Consider the following 21,295-nt stretch of genomic DNA (forward strand, 5'->3'; position numbering starts at 1 on the left):
TCTTTCTTGATCTTCTTTGCTCCCTCTCTCTTCTCTGTTGCTCCTCCCCTTCCGTTCATGGCCTGGTTCAGTCTGCTGGTCATGTTCAGTCTACTGTTTTCTCTCCCTGCTCTGGACTCCCCCAGATGCCTCTGGCTGTTCTCTCCCTCGTGTCTACAATAAAAACCTTCTCCTCAACCATGCCTTAGAGCGGCCATGTCCTCATTTCATTCACAAGCAGCAAGTGTGTTCAAGTGTGTGTATGTTTGGGGGTTGGGATGTAAAGCAGGGAACTGATCCAGAGCAAAAGCTAAAGGAAAATTTGAATTTGGTACTCCGAATGAAGAGCTTGGTGGTTCCAAGGTAAAGAAGGGCAGCCCTACAAATGTGTTGGAGGACAATGATTCTAAGTGGACCCAGAGTGGCTTGAGCGGGGAAACCAATTCAGAGTCGGTTACAGATGTCTCTATATGGGGTGACAAGAAAGGTCTGGATGTAAAATAACATGCGTTCCTCTGGGAAATTCTATGGATCAGAGGTTCGTTGTTCCTGGCAGGTGACAGTATTCTGAGGCTGAAGGACAGCGGTGAGCTCAAGGTTTTGATCCGAAAGTCTCAAGAGACTGTGGGTGATAAGCAAAACAAGACTGGAGTGGGGTGTAAAGCTGTGATCATGGAGGGCAGAGACAGATCACGGAGAACTCAGGAGTATGCAAGACAGCCAGAGGACTTAGTACAGTCATGAGCGACATCGCTCTGGTCCTTTCTGCAAAGGGTGAGTAGAACAGCTCTGTTTGCCTACTTCTGTTTGCCTCAAGTACAGGGTACTTGAGGGGTGGTGAAGTCAACCTGGATAAAGCATGTGGACACAGACTCACAGGTGGCCTGTGCCGTTAGGATGTGGCATGCACTCACTGGGATGCAAGACTATAGGAGTCAAGGAGGTCTAGGACACAACCCCAATCCAGGCAAGAATTTCTGAGGACCTCATGATTTGTTAAAAAGGTTAAATTCCCTTTCTCCAAAACCAGGACCCAAAGCTCCATCAATCAGGATAAAGCGGCACTCTGACCTTTGTTGATGATGCCCCTGTAAGTGATTTCTCAGGTGGGTGGAGCTGGAAGAGCCTGGAGCATCATCTGATTCAAGCCCCTAGTGTTCAGGTGAGGAACCCGAGATGGGAGGAGCAGAAAAGAGGCAGACGAAGGTCCCTGACTACAGCATCAGGACAGAACACTCCTGCCAGCATGCATGGCTTTCTCCCCACATACGGTGGCCTCTAGCTCAAGCAGCCATCCAAGACTTCTGCATGGCTTCCCCATACCTGCTGGCCCCATGAAGTAAAAACGACCACCTCCTATCCTGGGACCACGGAGCCCTCTCAGCTAACATGCTCTCCCTTTGACCACTCAACTACTTGCCATTCTTGTTGCAAACAGTCTCCTTCGCCGCCTTTTTTGAGGTTTTGTTTCCTTCCAGGATTTTTCTATGGCCTCTAAGGCCCTCTAGGAGACGATTGCTACATGCCCTCCTCCTTCCTCTACCATTAAAATCATACTTGAACTTGAAGCAAGCTTAATGGATGAGTTATAAGCTATGGGTGACGTTTGCAGGAAACCTTCCCAGTATGTGGTGTGTGTGTGTGTGTGTGTGTATGATTATTTGATTCTCTCTCACTTGACTGTAAGGTGAGATTTCCTGGCAGACCCAGTTTCCAGCATCTGAAAGCCAGTGTCGGGATGAGAAGAACTCCAAGACTTCTGCCAGAAGCCTCCCTAGCACTCTCTCTTTACTGACATGATAAAAAGAGAAAAATGAACAAAATGAACAGATGCTCTGAAAACAACACCCTTGGTGCCTCTTCAGTCAGGCAGCATCCGAGGGAGCCCTGGGGGAGCCAGGGGTGGGGCTACGGCTGCTCCTAGGAGGCCTGGTGCTGGAGCCTGCCCTTGGGAATGAGGCTGACAACCCACAAGAATGTCCCAAAGATGGAGGAGACCATTAATGTGGCTCACTCAGACTGCACGGCACAGGGAGGGAACAGAATTTTATTATTAACCTCAGTGTATTAATATTTGATAAAGCTTCTTCACAGTGATAGATAGTAGTTACCCACATGAGAGGAACAGTCTGCGTCTGTAAGAGGCTCAGAAAGGATGAACAGCTTTCATCAAGAGAGGAGAGGGTGCTGGGAGACAGCTCAATCAGAGCAGGGCTTGCTGTATTATTATGAAGTCCCGAGTCAGATCTCTGGAGCCTCTGGAAAGAATCAAGGCATGGTGGCACGCACTGGCCGTCAGTCTAGTTTAAATGGTGAGTCCCAGGCCAGGTGAATGTCACTGGGATGGAGAGATAGCTCAGCGGTTAAGAGCACCGACTGCTCTCGCAGAGGACTAGAGTTCAATTTCCAGCACCCACGTGGCAGCTCACAACTATAACTCCAAGATCTGACACCCTTACACAATCATACATGCAGGAAAACATTAATGCAAATAAAATAATTAATTAAACCACTCAATGCAGACTTCTGGCTTTTACACATCCCTGCATACACACAAGCATCTGTGCACAAACACACACACATACACACACACACACACACAAAGAGGAGACAATGGGAGGAAGTATCATCCTATCCTGGGCAGGGAGGTCTTCCTGGGACCACACAGTTCAGGCAACATGTTGCTCTCTCCTGTGGGCTTCCTGCACAGGAAACGGCAGCTTCATGTCTGCAGAGGCCTGGGGTCGAGTTCAGTTTCACAACTGCCCACGTCCAAGAAGAAGCTGTTGATTCAATTATTTTTCTGCCACTGATAGTACATTAAAATGACTGCTGAGTAGACACACTTCTCTGAATAATGTTTTCTCAGTATATATTTTCTAAATGTTTTGAAAGCTGAGAAGACAAAATCAAAACAAAACCCCCAGACCTTAAAAGCTGCCATTAGTGTCCCAGCCTCTGTGCTCACAGGTAGCTGGAAGGATGCTGTGACCACAAAGAGTTGATGTCTTGGTGGTGGCAGCTGCTTCTTCCGAATCCATCAACAAACTATCATGAAGTAGTGGTTGCCCACCCACTGAGGTAAAATCCTGCTCCCTGGGGGAAATCAGACACCCTCTAGACACGAAACCCTTTCTGGGTCAGTAGGGACAACGGGATCCTGGTACCAGTAGGGAAAGCAGCCCGAGGGAAAGATCTCCAGGCATCTCTTAAAGAGACGTTGAAGGCCATTGGCTACCAAGGTCAGGACAAAGCCATGCTGCCCTCTTTGGGGAGTCCTGAGACATCCACAGAGGAGCCAGGAGCACTGGAACCTGAGGGCTGCCACCCGAGATTCGGATGGAATTCCTGCTAGTTACAGAGTTTAACCTCAGGGCCGGCAGTGCCCCTGCCATCGGCATGGCCCCCGTTCTAGTCTCTACATTGTCCTCGTTCACTCTCACTGCTCGCCTTCATTCCTGCTGTCAGGAAGAAGACTACAAAGGGAACCCAGAAGGAAGCCTGCCTCCCTTCTGAAGCATCCTGGAGGTTCGCCTCAAAGGCAAAGCGAAGCCAGCTGCAGAATGTCATGCCCTTGTTTGAAAGGAGGGGCTCTGTCTAGTTCCTCCCTGAGGAACTGTTTCACTGGGCAACACACAGGAAGATGGAGACAGAACATGTCAGCCTCTCTTCCTCACAGGTCCCTCAGGGGACTGGACTGTTCTCTGCCCCGCAACCTTCGAGCTACATCTGCGTGCATGGAAGGACCGTACATCCCATCAATCAGCCAGCAAGCGGCATATGGGGTGCGGGACGCCAAGCTGTGTGCCTATAAGACAGAGGGAGTGGGAAGGAGGAAGGGTGTGGGAAGACGGAGCAGGGAGGGGAGGGAGGCACTGAGTTATCTTCTGGGGACATATTTGTGTTGTTTTCTTTCTGGCCCTCCTCTTCTACCTGGGCCACATCTGTCGCCAGGCATCCTCCCTGGGGTGCACAGCCAAGTGCAGGGAAGGGTGTGTGGGCAGGCAGAGGCGGTGACAGCATCCTAGCTGTTGGAATTCTCTGCCATCCTCAGCACTTTGCCTCCCGTTCAGATGACCACACGTGTGGTTTCTAACCCAAACAGCGGGAGAACATCCGGATGACAGTGAGGGTTGGCTCTAGGAGACCCTGGGAGTCTGAAACATGAAGGCTGGAGTCTTGGGAAGGATAGGGATTTTGGCTTTCATCTGTTCCCTTCTTCTAACCCTTAAAGCAGACCCCAGAGGGAGAAATATAGCTACACCAGAGACAGCTGTCAAAGATTGGCCAGAGGAAGTCTCCAGGCTACCCACCACTTAGCCTGGCAAATGTGGGAGCCAGAGACTGACGTTAAGAAGTCAAAGTATACTTACAGACCTAAGGGGAAATTCCTTCTGGACCCCAGTACTACATGCCCACCTCTCACTCCCCACCCCCACTCCCACCAAGGTCAAATGCATCACCTCTGCAAGTTTTCTCCCCATGCGCCCTTTACTTTAATCAAATATTTCAAATAAAAAATCACTTAGTCTAGAGCGAGCTCAGGATTTTATACCTAAGGGCAAGATAACCAACCAGATGGCTTTATACATAAGGGCAAGATAACCAACCAGATAGCTTGTTTTAAGTTAGGCCTGGGGGAAGAGCCAACAATGATACAAAAAATAGAAGAGGGAATGTGTTCTCTAACCCTGACAGGCAGTGCACTTAAGAGACAGAACCATGATGAGTCTGTTAACCTGAGGGTCACTAGGAGGAGGAGGAGCAAGAGGGTCTGCCATGCTGGGGAGGGACCTGACCAAGCCTATTACAGTCTGGTCCTGGGCCCCCATGGGCTGGAAGCAAAGCAAAAGTCTTGAGCTAAATGACCTCATGGGGAGGGGCAGCCTCCACACCCAAGCTTGAGGCTAATTTCTGCGGTCCTGGGCTACCCAAAAAATGGGAGAGGGCACCAGATTCTGAGTGACAGCGAGGAGATCCTGGGAGTCTGTCAGTTTTTTCTTCCAACTTCAGCTTCCCCAGATAGTGTGTGTGTGTAGGGGAGGGGAGGGGTAATCAAGGAGGAAGGAATAGGTCCTGAGAGATGACCGTGGGCACTGGAGGTTGAGAAAGGACAGAAAGTATTTATAGAGAGCTTTCTTGAGACCAATAAAATCTACCGTTCACTCGTGTTTTTTTTAATTATTGATTTTTCATTCTTCATAAACTTTAGCCTATTTGATCTTCACAATCTTGGGAAAGTACCGCCACCACTTTGGAGACTGGGATGGAGGGCTAGCGCTGTCCCATGGCAATAGCAACAGAGGGAGAATCGGGATTCCAGTCTGAATCTTGTGACATTTCCTGCACTCCAGGCCTTCAGTAGCAGAAAGAAAATGGCAACCCAGTATATTTAACCTCACGTGTGTGCCTGCCGCCAGCATGAAGAAGCAAGCACAGGGCCCAAGCCTTCTGGCCTTAGCATTCTTACAGGTGGCGTCCATTAGACCCTGTGATAAGAAGGCGTCAAGCGTAGCTTCCGCCCCCTGAGGCCCCACTAGTAAAGGTGACCTCTGCCCTGTCCTGATAAGATGGCTGCAATGACTAATGAAGATGAAAATTTCAAGAAGTAAAAACAGAAGGAATCCGCCATGCTCCTCTCTCTCTCCTCTGTCCATCCAGCAGAACGGACCTTCCCAAAGCCCTAGCCTCTAGGCAGAGAAACACTCCACGTCAGGAGAAAGCCAGCAAATGTCTTAGGTGATCTGTAGAGACAACGCAAGGATCCCAGGTGGACATGTTTACTTGGTAACCAGGTTTCTGAGTGAAGGCCCAGGCCTGAGATCCTCCACTCTGGGAGGGGCAGTGCTCCCTCCCCGTGGGGAGCATCCCTATCCTTTGGAAGGTAATGTGTTCTTGGTGGGGAACAGAGTTACCCAGGCACAGTCAGCACTAGGGAGGGCTGTTTCCTGATCAACTAGGGCTGACTATGAAGTTTCTCCTATGATACCTTCTCCTCTTTGCCTCTTTAACACATCTCTACCACTTGTCCGCTGGCTTGCCAGACCTAACTGCTTGCCAGGCTAACTGGAGACACCCCATACCCTTCTGATTTCCCAGATTATACCCAGCCTTCAACCCCCAGCTCACGGCTAATGCCCCCACAAACTATTCTGACTCTCTATGTATCATCTCCTTTGCGCGCTCATTGCTGTTAAATTTATGTGCCTTCCCCACAGTTCTCCAGCTCCACCCATGCTAATTAATTGTGAGCACAGTTCATTTTCCCCTAATAGATTATAAAGTCCTTGGAGACAGATGCTATATTGAATTTATCTCCGCGGTTCCCCACTCTCCTTTCATATCTAATAAGGAGGGGTAGATTTAAACTTTGTGGGCATACAATAAGTAATTATTACAGTGAAATTAACCTAGGTTTTGTGTGTGTGTGTGTGTGTGTATGTGTACAAAGATGTACATGCATCATCTGTGAAACAGATCAAAAACTCTGCACAGGTCAGCCTCACCTCTCATTCCATCCTTTAGAAAGATTATGGAACATATGGAACATGGTTACCCTTTCCTTGGACATCACTGGGGCCATTACAATCAAATGTAGCATTTAGGGAGACAGAGGCAAAGCCCCAGAGGGACAAGGCTAGTGTTTCAAGTTGATTTGGTTATTTGAAGAAGTTAAAATTGCTTAAGCAAAAGGAAAGGGGCACTGCTCTTCTATAACCCCCAAGGAAAACCCAAGAAGGATTTTATAGAGTTAGGTAGGATGAGAAGATGGGGGGAAAGTGTTTCCTACAATACACAGGACACAAATGGAGATGGTCAAGTCCTATGATGACAGTCCTGGTCTGGAGTGAGAAGCCATTACCAAGGGGACTAGGACACTGCTCATGCTTCCAGGTTTCCCAGGAACCAAGGTATCTGGAATACAGTGGAGGAAGGAAAGGGGGAAGACACCTCAAGCAGCACCGTAAGACAGAGGATTTTACCCACAGAACACCCTATGGGAAGGGCTGAGACTTTCTTGCAAGGTAGAAGATAGCAGCAACCAATGATGGTGTTCAGGTCCAACCAGGTAAAGCCCAGCTCCACCCCATACACACACCCCACTCCGTCCATATAACTCAAAGTTTCTCAGAGTATACTTCCCCCGAGTCAAGTTCCAGGGAGACAATAGAAACAGTTGGTTAAAAGGGGGGCTGTTTAGGGGATGTTTCCCAAAGATCTCAGACAGCAGGGAGACAAATCATTTTTACTAGAAATGTAAGATATTCCCTCCACTACACACACACACACACACACACACACACACACACACACACACACACACAAGGGGGGAGCCTCATAAGCACAAATCTAATCCCAGTTCAGGGATGAGCAGCTCCATGCAGCAGCAAATTCTCCTGCCTAAAGCAGATTGGAAAGGAGGCTCTCTGCTTTCAATATCCGCTTTTCATCTGGACCACAGAGACAAGGATGCTGATTCCTCTCGCCATGCACAGGCAGAGCACTAAGGGCACAGGACATCTCTTGAACTTGTGCCTGTGTGGCCCCTCCGGCACTTCTTCACCCAGAGTGTCCTCACACTTCTGACTTTGGTGCCAGGCTACTCGGGACAGAGACAGACGGCAGAACCCACCCACCGCCAATGCCAGCACTTCCCTGCCTCTCAGACACTTAGGCAGAAGTGGGGGAATTCTGGGACAAGCTGCTGAAGCCTGTACTCCCTGGGGAAGGGGTGGCTCTCTGAACTTGGCAAAGGTGTTCAGCTACTGCCATACCAGGACTCACATACAGAGGCTCCACCATAGCAAGAAGGGACATGGACCTGATGTGGACTGTGAGTGTGACCTTCTGACCCCCATGGCCCCAAGTGGTACCTGCCAAGGCCTTGATCCGGGACCTCTCAAAGAGCCTGGCTGAGCTGTTGTCGTTATCCAACTCATCATCCGGGGCATCCCAGCGGGCGTTGATCCGGCTGTATGGCGGCTGGTTGCCTACGTTTTCAAACTCTGTGGCCGATGTCATGTCAGCAGGCTCTTCTTAGCAGCTGTGCCTGTCTCAGTCTTCATGGAAAGGTCCCTAGGGGACAGCAACACAGCAGAGGTTAGCTTCCACGTCCCTTGCTCGTTTCCTCAGTGGTCACGTATTAGGGGAATCCAGCAGAAGAGATCTTACAGGAGCCACGCACGCACTGTGCTGCCTGTCGGGGCATGTTTCTTCCCCTGAGGTCTCAGAGTCCTGAGTTACAGGATACTGCAGCAGGAGTAACAGCAGCAGCAGCAGCGAGAGTCAGGGACAGAGACTGAGAGCTGCCTGCAGCAGGGTCAGGATGGCCAGCAGGTGGAGACATAAGTCCCAGCCAGCCTGTTTCCTTCAAACCTGCGGCTGCCAGGGCTCAGAACAGCTTGAGAGATAGTTCTCCTGAGGGTGGGGGGTGTAAGGTGGGCAAATGAGGGAGAGAAACCTCACTTCTGGATTGAGACTGGAAGCCTGTCTGGCGATGGAGACAAGGCCAGGAGGGAGAGAAGAGAACTTGAAGGTCAGCCGTCATGCTGCCGCAGAGACTCTGGCCCCCACAACTGGAAAGCCTAGCCACTGCTTGGAAGTGTGTGTAGCTGCTGGAAGAAGGTCTGCAGAATCCCTAACCAGACCAAGCAGCCCAAAGGAGCCTGTTGCCCCATTCAGGCTGGCAGCACCAGGCGCTAGATGCCACAACAGGGAGAACTGGGTTTGTTAGGGACTGAGTGCCAAGGAAAAAGGAAGCTCAAAGCGATTGGTGGACAGTTCCCAAGGAAGTTTGGAGGTACTCATGGAAGGACAGGTGGAAAGGGATGAGAGCCCAAAGAAAAGGGAAAAGGAGCAGGGGCAATATTAAAAATAAAGATAAGAAGCAACCAGCAAGAATGAGAGAGCTGGCGGGAAACTGGAGTACTGGAGAGCTCAGGGAGAAAAGTGAGATAGGAGGCTGGCGAGGTCATCTTGGTAAGCAAGGTCCCTGGCCTTTGGAAAATGACTGTCTTCCCTCATCTGTGCTTGGCTTCAGGTATCTCCCTGGGAACAGAGGGCAGTCCACATTTAAGTCTGTATTTCAGAATGGGGGCTCAGTGCCTTGAAATTCAAGAGAGTAACAGGGGGAGGAGGGGCTTTGGAGGCAAGCGAAGCAGTCAAATGACAAATGTCAGTAAGCATCGAACTATGTATCATATTCTCACCTATCCCAACACATGGGCTCACACCCCTGACATGTTCCCCAGAGGCACATGCAGGCAGGAAGCAACAACAATGCACGCTCACCGCTCTGAGCATGACTCAGTGCCCTGGGCCTTACTTTTCAGACTCTTGTCTCCCAGGCTGACAAATCAATCCCACCACATCCCTTTGAGGTAAGACAGAAGCCAGAATTATCCACCCTAAGAGCACAAGGGGGGGGGGGTGGGGAGGCACAGGATGAGGCCTCCCCAAGGTCGTCCGGAAGCACTGTGGAAGTTTAGACCAAACGTCAAACTGTAGCCCTGTTTGTCACCCTTGACTGGACCGGCCTTAGGGATGCACATGGATGGAGAACTCGGCCCACGGGGCCAGTGTGCTCCGGCTGCTAGGGCTAGACAAAGGTATTTACCACCCAGCGGAAGGAGACTATGCAAAGTGGGAAAGCCGGTCATTATCCTGAACGCAGTGTACCCCATTATGCCCGGGCCTGTGGACCTGTGTTCAAGACTTCTGTCCCTGCCTAGTCTCCATAATGAACCAGCTGCTTCTAGGGCTGAGATTTCCCTCTCAATTGTCTGAGCAAAGATAGCTGGGAAGGATTTCCTACTCCTCATGTCTTCCCACCTCCTTCAGAGGCTGACGGGCTGACCATCACCTGCGGGGCCACAACTCATCCAGCAGCCCCCCGAGAAGGGCTGCCAGACACGGAGGTGAGGTAAGATCTGCGCTGAGCACCAGAGGTAACCAGACCCTTGCTCACTCTCTTCATCCTGGGCTATTTTTAAGAGTGGCGGAGAGAGGCCCAGGCTGCGGGGCTGGGGAGTGAGATTACCTTAGCTATGGCTCCGTAAATAAGTCTGTCCCAGAAAGATGAGCCCAAGCAGGCAGACCAGCAGAACCAGTGTGTAAGACAAGATTGATGGCCCTGCGTGAAGGAGAGCAGCGACACAACACAATTCATCCTGCTTAAAAAAAACGCCATCCTCCCTAGGACTGCGGCTCACAGAAAACAGCAACCAGACGGTGACTCTGCCAGGAATGTGGGAAAATACATGTGTGTTTCTGAGTGCATGAGTCTAGTGTGTGTGTGTGTGTTTGTGTGTGTGTGTGTGTGTTTGCTTGCTAACAGGAGGACCAGCTCCCTGGGATACCACAGAAAGAAGACAGCACCAAACAACGAGGCCTCTTTCTCCTGCCGCTAGCCCCTGCCCGGGTGGCATTTCACCAGAGTCGAGGGGTGGTGAGGTGTGCCCCCATGCTCAGTCAAGCATGGTCTCGGAGAATCGGATGTAGGAGCACACAGGAAGAAAGTATGAAGGTTACCTGCGGTTATTCCAGAAATAAACAACACCCCTCACCCCAGGCCACGGCAGTGAGCCTGAAACCAAAGTCGACCAGTACTTTCTCGGTGTCACCGCGTCTCCTCCCGTTAGTATCGCCATGACCCTTCAAAGGCCTGGCGAAAAGGAGGCATAGTGGCTAAAGAGGATAGCGAATATTGAGGTCTCACAGGGGAGCACCCAGTCATGAAGAACCACAGAAATGGCATCAGCTGCTATCTGATGGGGGTTTAGAAATGGCATTTATGTGACCGATGTAGGTCATCTGTACAGAGGGTCTTCTGTAATTCACGAAGGGCACTGATACAGGCCCAAACTTGCACCGCATGCCCTTATCAGCAAACGGGGCCACACAGGTAGTCCCCCCTGCACCCACACTTCCCGGTTCACCCCAAAGGCCTTTTTAAATCACCAAACCCCTTACCAAAGTACAGGTGGGTCTTCCCTGTCCCGTGTCCAGAGTCACCCTTACCTGACAACGGCATCCCCTGTCTCCAGGAGATATTGGTAGACAGGTCCTAAGAAGCTTGCCCATTTATAGCTCAGCACTGAAAAGCCTGCATGACCATAACATGGAGTGCTTGCTCTCTGAAGGAATGCATTTACTCAAAACTGTATTGCACGGCCACTCACAGCTGCCTCTCCCAGACCCAGAACCGAACCGTCAGCTCCTAGAGCGAGTGTGAGGTCTCAGAATCCCAGCCTCTCGTGGGCTTTGCTCATCAATGGACTCCAGGCAGTGCCAGGGACTACAGTGCTCTCCTTGTGGGTCTGGGTTGTGCTTTGTGTCAGCTCCTCACCATCCCTCAGCAGAGAGAATGCATCTCCATCTACCCCCAGTCTCCCAATGTAGTCACCAGCCCCCACCCTGCTTCTCCAGGTCCCTTGAAGCCACAAAGTGACAGCCACTTCAGGACTGGGAAGCGGGGCCACATCAGGCAATGCCGCTCTTCCTCCATGGGGCCGAGGGGGAGACCGATGCGGTCCTTCAGACAATGACTTCCTTAAATAGGACTGAACACTTGAGGTGTGTCTTGTCTAATTGTACGGTCTGCCCTTACATGTTTTCTCGTCTGTGCTGTTGCTTATGCCGCGCCAACCTGCTTTTAACCTATTTGGTACCATGGCAACCCAGGTCAGGAGATTACATCCTGCAGTTCCCTTGGTTACTTTTCTTCGAGTGCATCGCCAATGAGGGAAGGTGCCCTTCTACCCCACCCCCACCCCCAGCTCATAACTGGATTACATATGCACAGATACCTTAAAGAAAAGTCAAGTACATAAGCGCACACTCGCTGGCACAGAATGAGAACCAATGGGACGCCATGGCAGACTCCAGGCACTCCCACTGTCAACCTGACGTCTCCACCTCTGTAATACAGCTCAGTCTCGATACGGCTGCGACTGTGCACACATAGCTCCCAGCACACAGAACATGGGAGCATGTCAGCATCATGGGGACGCAGGGAGACCCGGGTAAATGCCACCTGTGAGTGGCCTTTCCTGCAAGTGAAAACCACCACCATGCCTCATTCCAGAGCACTCTCTGCCTTGCCACACCGTGCGGTTCACATGCCAACACCGCCTGGCCACAGTGACAGGAGCACCAAGACTGTCTGCAGTTGCCAGCATCAAGGGTCCCCATGTGTTTGGGTTGTACTGGCTGTTCTTGACTGTCACTGTTTGGTGAGGCCTTCCGAAGTCCCTGCTGGGCAGTTTCTGTCACTAGGCAGGGGCTTCAGACTCACATGTTACAACTTGCCTGCCATCATCACGGAAAAATCTATTAAGAACTGTCTGGTCATAGTGCAGCTGCTGGATCAGGGGCGGAGTGGGTGGTGAGAACTCAGCCCTGCCCGTCCTTATAGGGATTTGGTTGGGAACAGGTGCTGCTTAGCCCTGTATGGGGATTGGCTTTTAAGAACGGTGTCGATCAGCACTCTCATGTCCTGCTCCCCTGGGGACAGTTAAGAGGGCAAAAAGAAGACTCTTATATGAAGGGTGAGCATCCCTAGTTGGTAACGCTCCAAACTCTGAAGTCTTTTCAGCTTTGACATGATATTGCAAGTGGAAAATTCCTTAGTTGGGCCACAACCCACAGTCAGGGTCACTGAAAATACGACGTAAAATTACCTAGGATTATCTATGTAAGATGTACATGAAGTTTACATGGATTTCATATGTAGACTTGGGAACCCTTAGGAATTTTCTTATGTATATACAAATATTCCAAAAAAATCACCAAAAAGTTAAAAAAAAATACTTCAGGTCCCACAACCAGCACAGAAACTTCAAAGACTGGTGTGTCCGAGCTGGACAGCAACAGTTACAGAAAACGAATACCGTGCAACCCTACTTCTTCTGCAGACTCATTTTCTGTTAAGATCAATATTAATTTATTCTCCTGGGAAAAGTAGTAGGTGAATTGAAAATGAAAATGTATACTTTTTCTTCTTTCACTAGGACACTCCCAACCAAAAAAAAAAAAAAAAGTCGTTTATCTGAAGAGAACTGGAGCTGCTGAAGTAGCAAGGCTTTGACAGAAGGAATGGTGAGAATAGACTGAAGTAATGAATTCGATTGATTATGCCTAATAAAATAATTGATCCAAGACGGATCAAATTAAAGGACTCTTACTATCACTGAGACGGACTAGACCTGTGTGCAACACGAAGGACAAGCTGGCCTGTGATTTTCTTGTCAAAACTGTGGAGCCTCAGAATCAAGTATTTAGAACTGACTTTGCATTTTCAGGATTTGCAGGAAATCAAGAGACAAGGAAGCAAAGAAACAAATCTGGAGCTCTGAGCATCCTGCAAACAACTGACTCAGTATCTTCTTCACGTCACTGAAACAAGGTGGGTTTGTTTTCTTGCTTGCTTGCTTTAAAGAGGAAGGAAGTGGAACTGTTGGATCAGAAGAGACTCAGAAGATGTAACGAGCAAACTCAATGTACACACTGTTCTGGATCTTAGGGCAATCAAAGCTGTTTGGACTACAGGTTTAGTTTTGGATGATAACCGGGAATTCTAGTCAACAGTAATAGGTGTGATAATGACGCTATGATTATGTAAGAAAACTAAACTGTGGTGGTTCGAATAAAAATGGCCCCCATAGGCTCTTAGAGAGCGGCACTTATTAGGAGGCGTGTCCTTATTGGTGTGGGTGTGGCCTTGTTGGAGGAAGTGTGTCACTGGAGGTGGGCTTTGAGGTTTCAAATGCTCAAGCCAGGCCCCGCCCCCCCCCCCCTCTCTCTTTCTCTCTCTCTCCTCTCTCTCTTCTTGCTGCCTGCCAATCTGGACATAGAATTCTCAGCTCCCTCTCCAGCACCATGTCTTCCTGCATGCTTCCATGCTTCCCACCATGATGACAATGGACCAAACCTCTGAAATTGGAATAAGCCGGCTCCAGTGAAATGTTTTCCTTTAAAACAGTTGCCATGGTCATGATGTCTCTTCACAGCAACAGAAGCCCTAGATAAGATATACACCTCCTGTATATTTTAATGATGCTGCAGAACACAGTGGAGAGCAAGACATGAGATCTGGGACTTGCTGAACCTTGTTTTAGAAAACAAATGAGAAACCTCTAGCAACTGACTTGGGATGAGATACAGACAGGGATCTGTGATACCATTCCCCCTGCTTCTACAGGAAAATTCTTGTAAGCTAGCTATTTTTTAAAATATTTAAATATTCAAAATGTATTAAAATTTTGCAGCTAGCTTTGATAGCTCATGCCATCCCAGCATTCAGGAGGCTGAGGCAGGAGGATCGCCATGAGTTCAATGCCACAATAAGTGTCAGCCCAGCGTGGGCTACACAGTGAGACTCTGTCAAAAAAGCAAATAAAAAAGTATACTTAATTTTACATTAACTTTATAAAATATAGTAGTCTATCTTTCATAAGAGATATAGTCCTAGATCCTCAAGTAGTTACTTAAGAGCAGCTAGTTCTAAACTTTCTCTCTATATATATTTTTCTCTAGACATATAAATCTATAATAAAGTTTATAAATTAGACACAGCAGATCAGCACAACTCATAACAGAATGAAATAACTGTAACTATACAGTTTAATAAAATTTCCAGCACCACTACTCTTATACATTGGTTTTACTGAGTAAAACAAGTTACTTAAATTCTAGACTATAATTCTATGAAAGACAGCCTGATACTAGAAAGGGGTCCTAAGTGAGTGATGGGTGAGTAGCGTATACAGCATGGATATGACAAATAAGAATAATAGAATGAGGCCAGGAGGTAGAGGCACACACACCTTTAATCCCAGCACTTGGGAGGCTGAGGCAGGTGGATCTCAGGGAGTTTGAGGCCAGCCTGGTCTACAGAGCGAGTTCCAGGACAGCCAAGGCTGTTACACAGAGAAACCCTGTCTCAAAAAACCAAAAAAGAAAAAGAATAATGGAATGATTCATGTTGGAGTAGGAGGTGCAAGATTCCACCCTGCTACTTAGAAACAGTATGCAGTCTAAAGCTTGCAAGTTTATTTCTGAAGTTTTCCACTTACTACCCTCAGCTTCTGTACCCACTGGCATTGAGGGGAGAACTGCCTAGCGGTCACAAGCCTGGGGCAACATGACCATGGCCTTAGTCCAGCACAGTCTGGCTGCTTCTGCCTCCTCTTCTGAGCTCATCTTCCAGCTGCGTGACATGTATTCTCCAAGCCTTCCTTCATCTCAAACATGTCTTGTCTGGACCACCCCTGGGCCCTGTGTATTCTAGCCTGTAACCAGACACTTTCGGAGCGATCATGCATGTCTGTCTCTTTCCCATTTCCCAAGACTCTTCATGGGCATCGCTTCCTGTGGCGGTCCCCCCTGAGCATTCCTCCCAAGGTGAGTCCTCCCTGAGCATTCCTCCCAAGGTGAGTCCTCTCTGAGCATTCCTCCAAAGGTGAGTCCTCCCTGAGCATTCTTCAAAAGGTGAGTCCTCCCTGAGCATTCCTCCTAAGATGAGTCCTCCCTGAGCATTCCTCCCAAGGTGAGTCCTCCCTGAGCATTCCTCCCAAGGTGAATCCTCCCTGCGACCTTGGAATCAGCCTCTGACCCACCACAAGAACTGCACTCACACCTGTCTGTTGACTTTCTTCCCACTTTCTCTCTCCTTGCCTACGCAGTAGGCTCCATGCAGGCAGTAGCCATGTCCATCTTCCTCACTGGATCCTAGTACTCAGCGATGTGCCTGGGACGCAAGCAGGTACTCAATAAATAATGTCGCCTTAGAGACCTGCTCTCATTCTGGAGCCCCCTCCCCCCCACCTCCACCGCACCCCTTACCCCGTGTACTCATTTCCCCAGTTACCCACTTACGAGCACTAAGCCCTCATTACTCTTACCACTAAGTCCAGATGTGTAACATCTGGAGAGCACCTTTCGTTTATCATTCCTTCACTTCCAAAGCTTCTTCTTCACTTCAGGCTGTCACCACATCTTGCCTGGCTTTGGAAAATGTTCTCTTTCTTCCTAAGCTTAGGCCTTTGAACCTACCCCCTATAAGGACATACCGTTCTCTGGAAGCTTCCAACAATACAGTCTGATCCGAAACTACGGCATCTGGGACTGGGGCTGGGGTCTCCCTGTGCTGACTCTGGCCAATGTGTCCTGAGCCTCCCCATTACGCGTGTCCCATCCCGTACACTGAAATTCACCTGCCTCTCTCCTGCTTGGTTGTCATCATTGTTGTTGCTTTTTACAATGAATATGTCTTTTCATTTAGAAACACAACATAGAGCAATTTCTCAGAATTTAATTGGGGTTACCTTTTCCCTCCCACCCACCTTCCTGGGTCCTCCACTGCCTCTAGGCCCAAGTGGAAGGGGCAGTGAAACGGGGTAAGGAAACCGGTGGGAGCCGAGACACTGACTTTACTTCCCAGCCTTACTCCATCCCCTCAGCCTCAACTGCCATGGCAAGTGAATCTGGATCCACACGGTCCTCCCTACAGCCCACCCCTGAACCCAGGGAGCAGTGGTGAGTACTTAGCTTTTGGTCAACTTGACGCAAAAAAAGAGTCAACCAGGAAGAGAGAACCTCAGCTAAGGAACTGCCTCCATCAGATTGCCCTGAGGGCATGTCTGGGGGCATCCTCTTGATTAATGATTGATATGGTAGGGCCAGCCCACTGTGGGCAAAGCCATCCCTGAGCAAGCGGTCCTGGACTGTGAGCCATGGAAAGCAAGACCATAAACATCACTCCTCCATAGCCTCTGCTTCAGTTCCTGCCTCCAGATTCTTGTTTAAGTTTTTGCCCTCAGTGATGGACTGTGACCTATAAATTGTAAGATGAAATAAACACTTTCCTCCCTAAGAGTTTTGGTCATGAATCACAGCAACAATAGGTAACTCTTCCCACCTTCATTTTAGCATGCTCAAGTCTTTGCCATCTTTAGCAAAATTCTTTGCCACCCTCCTCCTCCCTTTCATAACCAAATTTCTTGACAAAGTTGCCAAGGACATAAACAGGTAACTGACATAAATGGAAACCCAGGAGGCTAAAACATGGCCAAGAGACAGCCAAACCTCTCAAAACGGAGGAATGTATATGAAAACAAGGAGGTGAAGGCAAACTTAGCAAGCTAGAGAATGCCAGGTGCGGATGATAATGTAGAAAGATGCTACTAACGGCAGTATGAACCGGCCCGGCACAATGCCAGACATACCGAATGGCCTAGATGGTATCTGCTGAACAAATGCACAAGGCTGAGAAATGGTCTTAAGAGAACGGGAGACTTCGATAGGAGACATACTATTTGAGGGTGAAGGAGCCTGGGGGCTGGAAACATGGCACATGCAATCATACTGAAGAGTCATTAATATCCACTTAATTCATTAATATCACTGTTGCTCCTGCCGCCTCAGCCACACGCTCTCAGCACCTCTTCTGTTGCTGGACAGCGTGGCTGAAGGGACGGACAGTGACATTGGAGCCCGAGCTCCCGCAAGTCTCCGTACATCTTAAAGCCTCTGCCCCAACCCCCACTCTGTGTCCTCATTCACGGGAAAGAAGAGCAGAGCAGCCACCTCCCCGGATGCTTCCAGACAGGAATGCCCTCCCCATCCCATGCAGAAGTCTTTCATGTCATCATGCCACAGAAATGCCAGTCACGGAATGATTCCAACCCCAGCATCTCCACCACGCAAACAAAAGCAGCTATTTTAAAGGACTGACTTTAAATAATGTATAAGTTATGGGTGCCAATTTACTCATTCATGTTGGAGCTCTTACAGTAATTCAATTAAAGCTCATCTTCCAACAGTATCTCGGGCCCACGAGGCCTCCTGAGGGAACAGGTGCTGGCCAAGGGGTTTTCCCATCCCTGGCCAGGGCACCGAGCCTGACTTCATGGGGCCATCCTCTGGGGACATTTAGGAAGTTATCTACAAGAGGCAGCTCCAGTCTCAAGCAGAGGTAACTGCAACTTCTCGAGGCCTGGCACCAGCTCCTGCTACACCCATTATCCCAGTCCTTCACAGGAGGGCTCTTCAGCCCCTGTCTGAGCTCTGCTGGAGGGAAGCACCAGCCACCAGCTTATAAAAGGCACAGTGCGGGCCACTCTCCTCGGGGACAATTTTGAGCTTTGGATGATTGTGAGGCAGAGCCTGGGGCTAAGAATGTCCTAGCTACTACCTTGCCTGTTGCTATGATTAAAAAAAAAAAATACCCCCGACAAGAGCAAGTCGGTGAAGGACGGGTTTACTCTGGCTCGTAGTTTGGGTAGTCCATCATGATGGCAAGAGTTTGAGGCAGCAGCTATACTGCATCCGTAGTCAAGAAGGGGGTGGGGGGCAGGTACTGATTCTCAGTTAATGTTCCCCTTTGTATTTGGTCTAGGACCGAACCTCAGAAAATGGTGCCACCCACCTTAGTTAACCTAAACAAGCTACTCTCTTACAGCTGTGGCCAGAGGCTGACCTAATCTAGATAATCCTTCACACGCATGTCAGGAGGCTTGTCTCCCAGGTGGTCCCAGAGCCTGTCAAGATGACAATCAGTACAACCATCACAGAAGGGAACCCAGAATCATTAAGACTTCAGTGTGTACCACCCCACTTAGTGCGCGCTCGCCTGAACCAACTGTTAAACCGCACTGTCATTACTGTGGCTGTTACCCCGTTCTGCGGGGGCAAAAGACCTCGCTTGACATCCTAACTTCCATTCCTTGTTGTTGTGCATCCTTCTACAAGTCACTTACCCACTCTGTGCCTCAGTTTCCATGAGCTGTTGCGGCACAACTACTCAGCCTACCCATCGCTTGATGCTTCATTTTCTGCCCCCACACACGTTTTCCAGTCACCCTTCTGCCTAGGTGAGGCCGGGTGACTACCCAGAAGTGACTGGCATCAGTGAAGGGTCTTAGCCATAACCCTTCCCATCGTCCTCTGATCCTGGCCCCTATGTTCCTAGAATCAGGGTCACAGAAGGGTGGAACTTGCCTTCCTAGATGGCCAGGGAGTAAGGCTTTCCTCACCTGCAACACCAGAGAGAATAACGCTCTGTTTGCGGTCTCCTCCAGTCCACTCAGCATCACATACACTTGAAGAGATGCTACGAAGCTGTCTGTCTGTGATGTGGAAACTGCTGCCAAATGGCCCAAGCTGCTATTTATAAAAACTACACAGTGTATCTCAGCTTCAAGTCTGTGACTGTGGTCAGGGTGTCCTCATGGAGAAAAGAAAGGGATACGGGATGTAGAGTTTACTGCCGTCCCATTGTTCTTCCTGAGACCGCTTTCCCTTTCACTTCATGGAGCCACACTTGCAGTGGCATTTCACTTGTGTTTTAATAAATAAAGACTGCCTGAAGATCTGAGAGCAAAACAGTCCTACTGGTCAGCCTTACAGACCAGGTTACGGTAACACACACCTTTAATCCCAGCAGCCACCCTAGCTGCTATAGGAACAAGGTGGTGCACACCTTTAATCCTAGCCCTTGAGAGGAACATTAGACGGGGCGAGGGTGAATGGGGACACACACAGCCCTCAGACACAGTCTCCTTCTGAGATTCCTGGAGGCAAGATTGCCATTTTCGGACTGAGGCCAAGGTAAGGGCCAGTGGCTGGCTGTTTGGTTTTTTGGATCTTCAGGTTGAACCCCGATTTCTGAGCCTGAGTTTTATTATTCGTGCTTCACACACTGTCCTAAACTGCCTTAATGCCACTCCACTGAGTAGGCCAGCCCTTCTTTCTTCCTTGGACCTACTGACCTTCCCACTGCCAACGAGACCACGTCAACCTAAGTCCCTACTACTGTGGACTTCTCAAAACCAAGGAAGCTGCTTTCACGTCACTGGGAAGACTCCGAGGAGGGGGTGTCAAAGAGGCAGGTTCAGAGCCAAAAATGGGTGACAAAGGGCTGGTCAGACAAGCTACTCCCCCACCTTCTCTCAATGAAGGGAGGCAGCTGTCTAAGTTACCTGCAGAGAAAGCCAGCTCCATCCTGCCTGCCCCAGGAAGGGCTGGACTTCCCAACAGACAGTATTAGAACTCTGTTATTGTTACTTTTCCCATCACCCTGATAAAAACAACTTCAGGGGCTGGGCATGGTGGCTTAAGCTTTTGTGAGTTGGAGACCAGCCTGGTCTGCAGGGAAGTTCCAGGACAGCCAGGACCACACAGAGAAACCCTGTCTTGGAAAAACAAACAAACAAGCAAAGCAAGCACAGTCTGTTGAGATGGGAAAGGCTTGGCCACAGAGGCCCGAGGCAGCTGGTTATGCTGCACCTGAAACAGGAAGCAAAGTTGGTGGAATGTTTAAGCTTAACTCATTTTTTCCTGTGTTTTTGGCCTAGACAATGGCCCATGGGATGGTACTGCCCACGTTTAGGGTGAGTCTTCCCACCTCAGTGAACCTAATCTGAACAATTTTCAAACGGAACCAGAGATTTGTTTCCATGGTGATTCCTCCTCCTTCGCCTTCTCTCTCTGTCTCTCCCTCCTCCCCCTCAAGATAGGGTTTCTGTAGACCAGGCTGGTCTCTAATTCAGAGATCCATCTGCCTCTGCTAGGGTTAAAGGCGCGCGCCACCACTGCCAGCCTTCATGGTGGTTCTAAATTCAATCAAGTTGACAGTAAAGGTTGGTCATCACTGAGGAAGACCCTGACCAGGGAGTAGGAGTTGTCCAAGGTTTATGTGGCTGGGAGGGTGCCAACATGAAGGCTAGCGCTCTTGTCTCTTGGAGCTACACTCAGACTGCTGAGCCTCACTGCTGACTTATAAATAAGAGATTGGATGAGTTTCCCAATCCTACTCTAGCATCTTGTATTTTATTACGGAATCAAGACAAGCACTCACAAGTTGGCTACAATGGCTTATTCATGAATTCAACAAAGAGCCATGAACTATAGAACCCCCAAATCTATTACTCAGCTATAAATATTCAAAAACACATGAAATTTTTAGAAGGAAAGCTATAAAGCACTAATGGAATAAATCAAACGTCTAGATTTACAGAACGAAGTATTGTGCTTAAGGGTTAGAAGAGTCGATGTTGCCAAGACGCCAAGTCTCTAAAAACTGACCTACAAACTCAACACAATACCAGATAAAATCCCAACAGGATTTTTTTTTGGTAGAAATCAACAAGCTGGTTTTAAGATTTCAATGGAAAGGTAGAAAAAAAAAACATGAAAACTTTGAGACGAAGAAAACGCATACCACCCATTTCAAACTTTCCATAAAGCTACAATCATCAAGATAGCAAAAACTTCCAGGCATGGTGATGCACACCTTTAATCTCAGAACTCAGGAAGC

General features: G+C 49.1%; 1 protein-coding gene across 1 annotated transcript in view; it reads right to left on the bottom strand.

Moving 5' to 3' along the window:
- Positions 1 to 21,295, bottom strand: part of Sptb (spectrin beta, erythrocytic) — a 124,897-nt gene that overhangs the window by 60,952 nt on the left and 42,650 nt on the right. Inside the window, exon 2 of the mRNA XM_050153536.1 lies at positions 7,854 to 8,055. Within this exon, the coding sequence (XP_050009493.1) occupies positions 7,854 to 8,001 (148 nt within the window). The 5' untranslated portion in view covers positions 8,002 to 8,055. The remainder of the gene's footprint in view (positions 1 to 7,853; positions 8,056 to 21,295) is intronic.

The sequence above is a fragment of the Alexandromys fortis genome, unplaced genomic scaffold (genome assembly GCF_014885135.2).
Source record: "Alexandromys fortis isolate MF-2015 unplaced genomic scaffold, M_Fortis_MF-2015_v1.1 scaffold_82, whole genome shotgun sequence".
In the NCBI taxonomy this organism is placed as follows: Eukaryota; Metazoa; Chordata; class Mammalia; order Rodentia; family Cricetidae; genus Alexandromys; species Alexandromys fortis.